This window comes from Phyllobates terribilis, unplaced genomic scaffold (genome assembly GCF_046119375.1).
Source record: "Phyllobates terribilis strain yellow unplaced genomic scaffold, ASM4611937v1 Scaffold_7__3_contigs__length_470593459, whole genome shotgun sequence".
NCBI classification, from domain to species: Eukaryota; Metazoa; Chordata; class Amphibia; order Anura; family Dendrobatidae; genus Phyllobates; species Phyllobates terribilis.
The window spans coordinates 24,288,536-24,301,961 of record NW_027362767.1 but is presented as its reverse complement, the minus strand read 5'-3'; the positions used below and the strand labels follow the sequence as shown (position 1 = coordinate 24,301,961).

The following is a 13,426-nucleotide window of genomic DNA, read 5'->3' as shown; positions in this document are numbered from 1 at the left end:
AATAAGAATATGATGAAGAAGAAGAATATGAAGAAGATGAAGAAGTAGAATATGAAGAATGTAAAAAAAAGAATAATACGAAGAAGGTGAAGAAGAAGAAGGTGAAGAAGAAGTGGATGAAAAAGATGCTGAGGATGATGAAGGAGAAAGTGTGGGAGAAGTAAAAAAGAAGGTGAAGAGCATGGAAGTAGTGAAACATAAATATCTGACAAAATATAAAAATACTTAACATAGTTAATATTTCCGTAACTCAGAACATAATAAAAAAATATTAATTCCTGCTATTCCATTTGACTGGGCTAAACCTCTATGCCTTTATTGTCTCCCCCACCTCCCCCAATACATTCTACATTATTCTTAGTTGTTTTCCTTCATGTAGAAATAACCTACAAGGAAAGAAAGGGTTTATTTTAATTCCGATATTTATGTCCCATTGACTTGCATTGGTTTCCGGTATCGGAATCGGCGATATCCGATACTTTTTCGGTATCGGTCCGATCCAATCCGATCCGATATTTCCCGATATCGGAAGGTATCGCTCAACACTATTCCTGATATCGGAAGGTATCGCTCAACACTAGATATGATATTAGAAATCAGTTTTAGTGACACGGGACGGGACGTCTACACTCCTGACTTGGCTGACCCCTTTTCCACCCTTTTATGGATTGTCTGATGATGAATCTCTTTGTCACATCTCCCCAATTCAGTAGTTAGAAGTGAAATGCTACTCCAGTCAGACACCGCTGCGCTGACGCCCCTGATATGCCCCTCATCATTAGCTGGTGGAGAAATTCTATGGTGACTTGTAATCTGGCTTGTTCACATTGGTCAACCCGTCTGCCTGCTACTAGTCGTGTCCACTCTTCCCATGCCTTACCGTATTCTTGCCACGTCGACTGGGCAACTTACGCTCTGATTAATGGCATCAACTTTTCGCCGCTAGATCCCATAGGGAGGGCAACTGTTGCCCGATGGGTCGGCGTTGAGGAGGAGCTCTGTGAAAATCTGCCAATTGAATTGTGATAAAGCGTTAGCAGCAGCTTTAGACCCCTCAGCATCGTGGCTAGCGCGTACCCATACATTGTGTTTTAGGCAGAGGAATGCTAGCCGGCGTAGTAGGCCTAGCACTGGGAGAGACGATGATGCCATCTTATTAATGCAGTGCACTAGGCTGGTGTTTTTTGTTATGAAGCGTATATTTTTGTTAGCCTGGCGAGCGCCCCATATTTCTATTGCTACCACTATTGGGAAGAAAATGATTATTAATTTCAAAGCTGGTGGAGCTTGGTATAGATGGCCTAATACAATGAGTAACACACACTGCTACTATGCCCAAAATTATTTTCCAGGCAAGATGCAGTTAAAAATTATTAGTAATTTGAAAGCTGGTGGAGCTTAGTATAGATGGCCTAATAGAATGAGTACCACACACTACTACTATGCCCAAAATTATTTTCCAGACAAGATGCAGGTAAAAATTATTTGTAATTTGCAAGCTGGTGGAGCTTAGTATAGATGGCCTAATAGAATGAGCACCACACACTTCTACTATGCCCAAAACTATTTTCCAGACAAGATGCAGGTAAAAATTATTTGTAATTTGCAAGCTGGTGGAGCTTAGTATAGATGGCCTAATAGAATGAGTACCACACACTGCTACTATGCCAAAAGTATTTTCCGAGCTACATGCAGCTAAAAATTATTTGTAATTTGCAAGCTGGTGGAGCTTAGTATAGATGAACTAATAGAATAAGTCCCACACACTGCTACAGACCAAAATTATTTTCCGAGCTAGATGCAGCTAAAAATTATTTGTAATTTGCAAGATGGTGGAGCTTAGTATAGATGGACTAATAGAATAAGTCCCCCACACTGCTACAGGCCCCAAATTATTTTCCAGGCAAGATGCAGGTAAAAATTATTAGTAATTTGAAAGCTGGTGGAGCTTAGTATAGATGGCCTAATAGAATGAGTACCACACACTGCTACTATGCCCAAAATTATTTTCCGAGCTAGATGCAGCTAAAAATTATTTGTAATTTGAAAGCTGGTGGAGCTTAGTATATATGGACTAATAGAATAAGTCCCACACACTGCTACAAGCCCAAAATTATTTTCCGAGCTAGATGCAGCTAAAAATTATTTGTAATTTCAAAGCTGGTGGAGCTTGGTATAGATGGCATAATACAATGTGTACCACACACTACTACTATGCACAAAATTATTTTCCAGGCTAGATGCAGCTAAAAATTATTTGTAATTTGAAAGCTCGTGGAGCTTAGTATAGATGGCCTAGTAGAATGAGTACCACACACTGCTACTATGCCCAAAATTATTTTCCAGGCAAGATGCAGCTAAAAATTATTAGTAATTTGAAAGCTGGTGGAGCTTAGCATAGATGGCCTAATAGAATGAGTACCACACACTGCTACTATGCCCAAAATTATTTTCCAGACAAGATGCAGGTAAAAATTGTTTGTAATTTGCAAGCTGGTGGAGCTTAGTATAGATGGCCTAATAGAATGAGTACAACACACTGCTACTATGCCCAAAATTATTTTCCAGACAAGATGCAGCTAAAAATCATTTGTAATTTGCAAGCTGGTGGAGCTTAGTATAGATGGCCTAATAGAATGAGTACCACACACTGCTACTATGCCCAAAATTATTTTCCGAGCTAGATGCAGCTAAAAATTATTTGTAATTTGCAAGCTGGTGGAGCTTAGTATAGATGGACTAATAGAATAAGTACCACACACTGCTACTATGCCCAAAATTATTTTCTAGGCAAGATGCAGCTAAAAATTATTTGTAATTTTCAAGCTGGTGGAGGTTAGTATAGATGGCCTAATATAATGATGCTATGCCCAAAAGGTTTTACTTGGCTAGTTGCAGTAAAAAAAATTGTATTCTATACACAGTTGGTGTAGCTTGTGTGGTGCCCCTGAGGGTTCGACCGCCACAGGAATGCTGCACTTCTTCAATGGAGTGTGGTGTTCCTCCTCTGAGGTAAGTCCAGTGTGATGGTAGTAATCTAGCCTTTTACATCCAACACCACATTTCTCCACCAGAGGGAGCTAGTATGCACTAGATGCTGCTCCCCTGGTTACAGGGAGACTGGGGAACACAAAGTGGTAGGAACCAGTTAGTGGGTGTGGGTGGAGGAACAGTTAGTTTGTGACACTTCTAATTTGATATTTAATAGAATGCCATCTTGGATCTTGGTCCTCCTGTCCGGTCTACTGGCGGATGATCTGACCTGTGTGGTCTCGGACAGTGTGTCTGTCAAGTGGTCGTGCTGTGTGCTGTCAAATACTGTGTGTAATGTGACTTCCCTCCGGGAGCGCAGATCCTGTGTGGGCCTGCACCGGCATGGGACGCAGCCCTCGTACCCCAATCTTAGGGACGAGAGGTATTGTGCAGACAAGGAATGTCTCAACCCGGCCAAGGACCAGGATCAAGAAGGCCCGGGAGCTTTAGAGTGTGGCTCCCTAGCAAATGGGTCCCGGGGAGGATGCAGACAGAGCGGAGCAGGCCACCTGTCCTCGCCTACCTGATCTATTCAGAGGGATTCCAGCTGCGAGAGGGGTACCGGCCCCTGACACCCGACCTCGTACTCTACGTCCAGGACGGGAAAGTCCGGTTAGGCCCTGAGGATCCCGCCGGGCCTCGGATGGAGAGGAATTGCCACCCGAGCCCTACACCTGAGAGGAGCTCAGAGGGAGACCTGGCCTATCTACTACACACGCACAGATGGGAAAGGGTGAAGTCTGTAGTGCAGGAAAACTCTGGTGTAGGGTCGCTACCAAACACTGGACTTCCTCGGAGGTAGTCGGACCCCCGTCCCTGGTGGCCGCAGGACTCCGCGAGGAGCAGGGAGAAGTCTTGCGCTGCTTAAGAGAACTGTGAGTAAAGCCTTGGAAATTCATCCCTATGGCCTCCGGACTGTTCATTACGCGCCATACCACGCGACTCGGTGCCCGCACTCTCACACTACTACCCCCCTTCATCCCGCCTTGCCTGCCCTGAGGCCATGCTCTGCCTGTGGGGAGCAGCGAGAACTTTAGCCGCCGTGACAACGGGCCTCAGCGGACTGTAGCGGCACTGGTGGCGCATCACCAGACACCACAGGTGGCGTAGTCGACAATTACCACTCAGCACGGAAAGCCCTAACATAATTTTTTAATGTGACGGCCCTGGGCACGGAATGGGTCCAGGCCACGACTGCATCCCCCTTCTCAACATCTGACCCGGCTTCGAGTACCCCATCTTCCCAGGGCAGGGCTGAGAGCGTCACACTTGCAACACAGATACGTTACTCCACTGACTAACACACACTGCAAGAGGCCAAAAAGGATTTGCTTAGCTAGATTTAGCCAAATGCTGTGAAAAACACTTGCACAGCACTGGCACAGACCTGCCTGGCAAAAAGTCCTAGGAAATGCTGTAACCTAGCCCTGAAAAGGACTGCAATCACAACTATTCCCTACTCCCAAGCTATCTGTAGATTTCTGAGAAAATTGGCTTGAAATTAACACTGAAAGTATAGCGCACACAGCAACAGCGGTGCCATCTAACACGCAGCTGCAGCAGTGAAAAAATGGTGGCGACGGGGAAAATGGCTTGGTCTTATAGGGCAAGGACATGTGACATACACTGCCAATGACACATGCCCTTGCTTGTGTGAAAAAAAGCACTTCGCTCCGTGTGTGCGCTGCTGATAGGCTGACAGATTGCACCTCCCCACTGTAAATGCGGGAAAGAGAAAAAAAAATGGAGATCTTCATTATTCCTGCAGAGATCCATCCCCTGCCCCTCCCCCCGCCCCGCTGTACACTCAAACTGCGTATTAACTTTGATTATCAGCATTACTGTGAAAAAATCCAGTTACGATTTTGGTGCACGAACAGTTATCGAACATAACCTCGAACAGCCGAATTTTTTTCAAATCGTTCGTGTTCGCCGAACGGCTCGAACACCGCCCAAAACAGCTCGAATTTGAGATTGGCGAACAGTTCGATTCGAACAACGCTCATCTCTAGTTACAGTGACACACACAGGCTGCAACCTTGAAGATTTCCATGGGAAACTCAGCTCTGCCCCATCTGGGTCCTGCATCATCAGGTGCGGACGAGCTCTCACCTTCTCTTTACAGGTCAATTGCTCATGTGATCTCTGTTCACCATAATCGCACATCAGGGATAAATGTGATAAATATTACATTAATGTCCGATTTTCATCCACATCTGTATAATTTGTTTTTAGCTCTTATTATAGTTCACAAGATTAAATGTATCCATTAAAATCGGATGCTACACAGCTGATCTGTACGGGATCTGATTTTTTACTGCATTTATAGACTTGAATAGTCGAGTCTCATCTGAAATACAGAATATCCTCATGTACACTGCGGGGTTTTTTCACGTTGACATTTATTTGTCAAAAAAAAAAAGGTTAGCGAAACAGTCCAATTAATTAACATGGGTCGGAGCGCTGTCAGTTTATCTCACGGACCAAAAGTACTCTTGTGTGAACGTGGCCTTATTTGCAGTCTAGCGGGTGGATCGTGGGGAGAGCAAATGGATCATTTTCTATTTTCGGAATTGCACCGTAAAATAAACATCTATTTAAAAAAAAAACAACTAGGATTCCCAGGATCCTGGACCCTCATTAAGGAACATGACTCTTGATAACATACGGTGTATCTGATTGTAGGACCTCCTCATCTGTCAATTTAGCATCTCCTAATAGGACAAAAAGCGGTTACTGAATAGAGTGTGAGGCTATAAATTGGTCATAAAATAATTGCAGGAGGCATCTGTGACCTAATGTATTGCCCATAATTGAGGTTTCAGCATAAAAAGATAAAAAATCCCTTTAAATTGCATAAAACCTGTACAATCAGTTACAAGACAGAAATGTAACAGCTTCTAGGAGAAACGATGACAATGTATCACTCACCTGCAGCCGGATGTCAGATGTGAAGACTTCTCCTCTATATATAGGAGGATATATCCTGATATTATACAATCAGATGATTGTTGTTCTTCCTGCAGGTAAAATAAACAGTAAATGCTCCATTATCATCCTGTCAATTTCTGCAAATTTCATCATAAATATTACAGTGGTTGTGCAGATCAGACAATGGATTAATAGACTGCGGAGATCCTTCTATTTCAGCAGTCGGGTCACACAGGGTCATCAGACTGATAAAAGATCCTGTGTGGTCCCAGGATGTGTAAATAATGACCCCCAGTGTACAGTGGCACGGGCACAGACATTACCTCTCTGGTCTGTTTTTATGTGATGATTCAGTAATAATATATAGTACAGACCAAAAGTTTGGACACACCTACTCATTTAAAGATTTTTCTGTATTTTCATGACTATGAAAATAGTAAATTCACACTGAAGGCATCAAAACCATGAATTAACACATGTGGAATTATATACTTACCAAAAAAGTGTGAAACAACTAAAAATATGTCTTATATTCTAGGTTCTTCAAAGTAGCCACCTTTTGCTTTGATGACTGCTTTGCACACTCTTGGCATTCTCTTGATGAGCTTCAAGAGGTAGTCACCGGAAAAGGTTTTCACTTCACAGGTGTGCCCTGTCAGGTTTAATAAGTGGGATTTCTTGCCTTATAAATGGGGTTGGGACCATCAGTTGTGTTGTGCAGAAGTCTGGTGGATACACAGCTGATAGTCCTACTGAAAAGACTGTTAGATTTTGTATTATGGCAAGAAAAAAGCAGCTAAGTAAAGAAAAACGAGTGGCCATCATTACTTTAAGAAATGAAGGTCAGTCAGTGCGAAAAATTGGGAAAACTTTGAAAGTGTCCCCAAGAGCAGTTGCAAACACCATCAAGCGCTACAAAGAAACTGGCTCATATGAGGACCGCCCCAGGAAAGGAAGACCAAGGGTCACCTCTGCTTCTGAGGATGTTTATCCGAGTCACCAGCCTCAGAAATCGCAGGTTAACAGCAGCTCAGATTAGAGACCAGTTCAATTCCACACAGAGTTCTAGCAGCAGACACATCTCTTCAACAACTGTTAAGGGGAGACTTTGTGCAGCAGGCCTTCATGTTAAAATAGCTGCTAGGAAACCACTACTAAGGACAGGCAACAAGCAGAAGAGACTTGTTTAGGTTAAAGAACACAAGGAATGGACATTAGACCAGTGGAAATCTATGCTTTGGTCTGATGAGTCCAAATTTGAGATCTTTGGTTCCAACCACCGTGTCTTTGTTCGACGCAGAAAAGGTGAACGGATGGACTCTACATGCCTGGTTCCCACCGTGAAGCATGGAGGAGGTGGTGTGATGGTGTGGGGGTGCTTTGCTGGTGACACTGTTGGGGATTTATTCAAAATTGAAGGCATACTGAACCAGCATGGCTACCACAGCATCTTGCAGCGGCATGCTATTCCATCCGGTTTACGTTTAGTTGGACCATCATTTATTTTTCAACAGGACAATGACCCAAAACACATCTTCAGGCTGTGTAAGGGCTATTTGACCAAGAAGAAGAGTGATGGGGTCAGTCATCCAAGCAAAAGGTGGTTACTTTGAAGAACCTAGAATATAACATATTTTCAGTTGTTTCACACTTTTTTGTTAAGTATATAATTCCACTTGTGTTAATTCATAGTTTTGATGCCTTCAGTGTGAATGTACAATTTTCATAGTCATGAAAATACAGAAAAATCTTTAAATGAGAAGGTGTGTCCAAACTTGGTCAGTACTGTATTATACTGTATCTTATCAATGATGTGCCCTGTGTGAAATATTACAATGTCGCAGGATGACGCCCCTGGAGCGAGCCATAAAGTAATTATTGACGACTGGTATCATGACTCTAAAACTCTGCCAACAGCGATGGCCAATTGCCATGTGGTTTTTCTTCACAGTGATTCTTCTCTTGGGGCGTGTACATTTTCCTCTGTATCAAGCTGTCCAATCATAATCAGGTGGCATCACACAGGGGGGAAAAGGACACGCCCCTAAAAAGTGAGAAGAACCTGCCTTCACCTGTGAGATGTAATGACAGTCAGCCCTACCCTGAGCTCTGCAAGCACAGTGTGGTATATAGCAGAGCTGAGTGTCATTACACTTTCAGTTTTCATCTCATCTCAATTAGAATGAGGGGAGGGGATCTGAGCTGAGAGTGATTACAAACACTTCTGTAGTTCTCCTCTCACAAGGTTATTAGCTCTGTTGTGTCCTCCTGCCCCCACACTGACTGCCATGAAATTAAAGTTGAAGGTATTTGTAATTGTGGCGCCCCTGCGGGTCCAGTCGCCACAGAGGTACTGCATCTCAGCCAGAGGTGTGGTACCCCACTCTCGGGTAAGGATGGAGCACTACCTGGGACCCACACACACACATCCAACACCACATCACTCCAGTAGGGAAGGGCGTGATTGCTCCTGAGGGAGACCACAGTCCCAGTCCTTGTCTGAAGGAGGGAGCTAGGTAGAGGCGGTGGGTGGAGGAAGTAGTTTAGGGGAGCACACGAGGAAGGACTGAAGGTAGAGGGGACCACGTAGAGTGACAGTGACGTAGGTCACATGACAGACAGTATAAAAAGACTGGTAGAAACATCTAGAAGGGCCCAGTGAGTGAGGACCGTTGAGGAGTAGGGTCCAGACAGAGTGAGGACCCAGTCAGAGGGGCCCAGTAGGAGAGAGAACGAGAAGAGTGAGGGAGTCAGAGAAGGGTTCCAGAGACAGAGAAGGGATCCTAGAGGCACGGGAAGTGCGGAGTCCACCTTTGAGCACGACCGACCGTTGTCGGGAGAAGGGATCAGGTCACAGTAGGGGACCGGCCCCAGACTAGTGGAGGACTGCAAGACTCAGCAAACCGGAGGCTGCAGTATCTCTAAGTGCCGTAGCCAAAACCACACACATTCGCTGAAAAGGTGGCCATATAGGACCAAGGGGACAGAGTGGACCGCACCACTGGCTGGGGACACTGTGTGTGAGATGCAGGGCAGGAGGGCGAAAGCCAGCGCAGAGAGAGACAACCTGGGAAAGGTACTCAAGAAGGGGGTCCCGATCAAGTGCACCCAAGTTATCTGAGAGTTTGCTGGATCACTTCCCCGGAGAACACAGGACTCGGTGGGTGCTTATAACCTGCTGGCAGTTGTAACCTGGAACATGATAAGAACTTGAGTAAAAACTTGAAGACTGCACCCTGCTGTGTCCTTGACTTAATTGCTGCATCACCTGCCTTGCACTACACCAACAACAAAGCTACCTCTTTAACTGCCCTGGGGCTTAGCCCTACCTGTGGAGAGATGAACCATCTCTGCTGCGTCACCAACTGCCCCAGTGGATCTGAACAGCAGCGGTGGCCACCTATAGCTGCATACCATGGGTGGCGTCACAAAACTTTATCCCCAAAACTTTATTCCCCTCTGTTATTGACAGCCCAGGGCCATGGACCGGGTCACGCCACCGTGACTATCCCAAAAGAACAGATCGGCCCAGCGCACAGTAGCCCACGGCCCCAGTGGGCGTGTCATAATCATATTAATCTCTGCTACGCTTCCCCTCCCCCCACAATGACTGCTGTAAGATTACTCAGTTCAGCTGTACTCTACACAGTAGGGGCAGAGATCAGGGCTCAGATCAGGGCTGTCTATCATTACATTTCACAGGAGAGCCATGTTCTTCTGACCTTCTTTAAACGTGTTCTTTTTTTGGCTTCATAACGCCTCCTGCTTATGATTGGTCCTTCCATTAAACTAAAACCCCTAATTCATAACTTAATTACACTTAAGGCTCTGAAGTCCTTTATGTATTCTTTTTAGTGAATTTGTGGCACCCTGCTGTTCACAGGTAGAGCAGGACCCAAAAGGGTGCATGGACAGACTTCTCCACAAGAGGCCCTCATTACAAACAAACACCTCCATCCTTCCACCTCATACCATAAGAGGGAGCCCGGATAGGGATATATATATATATATATATATATATGGAGGGTGGAGCCAGGCAGTCAGTGAGTTGTTTAGTCAGAGAGTGTGCCGCCACTGAGAGCAGTGAAGACGCAGCAGGTCTGCTGCTGTATTGAGGGCCCCGAGTGTGGCCGGAGGCAAGGAGGAGAGGAGAGAGCAGTTGAGGGGGCAGAGGAGCATCATAGGCTCACCCCAAGACACAAACCGGACACCGGGTCGGCGCCTACAGGGTCCTTTATACCCAGTAGGGATCACCGGCATACCAGGAGTCCCTGGTCGACCTGAAGCTAAACCCTTGACAGGACTAGGAACCACGAAGGCCCCGGTATCCAGGGATAGTGGTTGCCAGATAAAGGTCCTACTACCAAGTGACAGGTGAAGGAATAGCACGACACAGAAGCTAGGCCCAGTTGCAGGCTGGCCAGGAACTTAGAGAGAGGGAGACAGGGACCAGGAGGCCTTATAACCACTCACTGGGGAGAAGTCCTGAAGTACACCCTTCCTACCGAGTACCCTGGACCGTACCTGACATCCGTACCAGTAAAGGTACTGAAGTGAATCCCCTGTCTCTGTCAGTTACTTCTGCTGCACCATCTCTCCTGCACTTCAACCCCCAGCATCACCACCATTTGCACTTACACTGCCCCGGGGGCCTGCTCAGCCTGTGGAGAGCGGAAACATCCCAGCAGCCATCCCATCACCTCCCCGAGGTCTGCAGCAGTGCCGGTAACCATTACCGGAAACCACAGGTGGCATCACGAGACAAACTGTACACTAAAACCCCTTTTTAAAGAGAGACCCAGAGTACGGGCTCGGGATCCGACTGCCGTGACCTCCTAAACAAGATAAAAGGCCCGGGTACCGAGTCCCCCTATACCCCCCTGGGTGACACAAATTCAGCATGAAATCTTCCCCGTCAGAGAGCTCCATAGTCTCACTGCTCTTACAGTAAAGAATCCTTTTCTATGTTGGAGTAAAAGATGCTCTCTGGTTATAGATATAGTCCTGGGTATAAGTTGATCATGGAAGAGAGTCTGCACTGAGCTTTAAAGTATTTATACTTTCCATACTTAAATAACCCTGTTTTTGCCCATTGTTCTGGGTGCTGCAGTCCACCCTTTCCATTATTCCTTTAGTTGCCGCCTTTGAACCCCTTCAGCTCTGTGACGTGTTTCTTGTGGTCTGGGGCCATTAATTGTGCACAATATTCTATTTGCAAATATTAACTTGTAATGAGCAAATATAATAGTTCCTCAAGGAGGAGCCAAGATCTCTACACGTGAGGAGCTGTTATTGTGGTTCCTGGTGGTAAGTGTGCGCCAGGAGCGGAATATGAGATCTGCGCACTACAGGTCAGCAGAGGGAGTTATACGCATTTCACGTTACTTTCCTGCCTCCTTTACTGTCTGAAGCCCAGAAACACAGGACTCAGACAGAACCCTGACGGAGCCATTCAGTATAATGTGGCAAATGGAGCCCAAAGTCTGCAAGTCGGGACTCTGACATTTCTATAGTCAATAATGCCGCAGATATTTGCTTCCAGTTGACACATTGTATTGAATGGCTTTGTTGGTGTCACATCTGAATCCCATTTTTCTGGGTTTCAGGCAATAACCCCTGATGGAGAAAAATAATTTGCAATTATAGTTTGAAATAAATCTTACATGTTTGTGATTTGGATCCTCCTGAGATCATCAGGACCTCAAGAAAAGCAAAGTGCAATAATGAGACTGGTGAACAAACTCATAAGGTGCCCAAATACACATGAAGGTGACCATAAAATCTAACCGTGGTTCCTCAGCCATACACCATACACATGCGCTCTCAGCTTGGATGAACATGAATATATATATATATATATATATATATATATATATATATTATTTCTGCAGAGGATGAACTTTTATGATTTTACCCACAGACACTAATAGGTTCTCCAATCATGAATGGATTGTGGTAAACTCATATTATTATATAGGAAACCTCAAAATCTTGTTTTCCCTAATGTCAGGTGGACGTCCTGCCTCTGCGGAGCCATAGTGGCCGGTGCCCTTCTCGCTGGTTCTGGTTTGGCACCTGATGCTAGAAGTGAAGCGAGTGGGAAACATCTGCTCCACTTTTGGGTTATCTAGAATTAACGCCTAATTTCTAATTCCTCTATATTCACAAACTGCTGGATTTATCTGGGGAAAACTAGTGTCGATTACCTGCTCACATGGGGGTGGGGGGCCGCTGCCAGTGGTCACAGGATCTAAGCCTTTCATTGACATGATCTATAACTCCATTCATAACACATAGCACATTATTAAACATCCATTTATAAAAATAGACCCCAGTGGTTCCTGGACCCTCATTAAGGAACATAACACTAGATACCATATGGTTTATTTGATTGTAGGACCCCCTCATCTATCAATTTAACATCTCCCAAAAACACATGAAAAAGTTATTGAACTGAATGTGAGGCTATAAATCGCTTGTTAAATAATTGCGGGAGGCGTCCATGACCTAATGTATTGCCCTATAATTGAAGTTTCAGCATATAAAGATAAAAAAATCCCTTTAATTGCATAAAGACTCTACAATCAGTTACAAGACAGAAATGTAACAGCTTCTAGGAGTAACGATGACAATGTATCACTCACCTGCAGCCGCTCCAAGTGTCCGGATGTCAGGTGTGAAGACTTCTCCTCTATATATAGGAGGATATATCCTGACATTATATAATCGGACACGTGTTGTCCTAACACAGGAATCCATCCCTCAGGTAAGATCAAGGTAAATGCTCCAGTATCATCCTGCCAATTCCTGCAAATTTCATCACGTATGAGGAAATAAACATTACACTGTTTGTGCAGATCAGACAATGGATTAATAGTCTGCGGAGATCCTTCTATTCCAGCAGTCGGGTCACACAGGGTCATCACTACCATAATGTGTCCCAGTATGTGTAAAGTAATGGCCCCCAGAGAATAGTGCACGGGCGCAGACAACATCTCGTAAGAATTGACTAATTAGCCGATCTCTTCCCGCTCGGGTCTATATTTATGGGATGATTTTATCTTATCGATGATGTGTGAGCAATGAGCCATTATACAATTATTGGGGGTGAGACACATGTGGTGGCCGGTAACATAAACCCGAAACTCTGCGCACCGCGATGGCCAAGTGCAGCACGGCATTGCTTCACAACCATTATCCCACCGATCAAAAAGTTTATTTTTATTTATTTCTATTACAAATTGTACAAAAAATATTGATTTTCTCTAGGTGAGATCATAGAGAGATAAAAGTCCTGGAATGGAAATCAGGGGAATCTCACTGTACTGCTACAATAAATTTTCTTTTATTAAAAGGGGGGAAATTGTAATGACTAACAGGGCGGTCGATCAATATTTTTTTTCATTAGACCAAATGAAAAATGATAAATAGGGAATAGTGTTGAGCAATCACTAAAATGCTC

At 44.7% G+C, this 13,426-nt stretch overlaps 1 protein-coding gene across 3 annotated transcripts in view; it reads right to left on the bottom strand.

Annotated features, from left to right (window-relative positions):
* Nucleotides 1–12,752, bottom strand: part of LOC141153485 (alpha-1-antitrypsin-like) — a 75,548-nt gene extending 62,796 nt beyond the window's left edge. For 2 of the 3 annotated variants that reach the window (XM_073638316.1, XM_073638317.1), the window contains exons 1-3: nucleotides 12,615–12,752; nucleotides 5,965–6,059; nucleotides 913–1,008 (exon numbers count right to left, since the gene is read on the bottom strand). In XM_073638316.1, the coding sequence (XP_073494417.1) occupies nucleotides 913–1,008; nucleotides 5,965–6,059; nucleotides 12,615–12,683 (260 nt within the window). In that variant the 5' untranslated portion in view covers nucleotides 12,684–12,752. The remainder of the gene's footprint in view (nucleotides 1–912; nucleotides 1,009–5,964; nucleotides 6,060–12,614) is intronic. The other variant, XM_073638318.1, reaches the window with a different exon arrangement.
* Nucleotides 12,753–13,426: the final 674 nt, after the last annotated feature.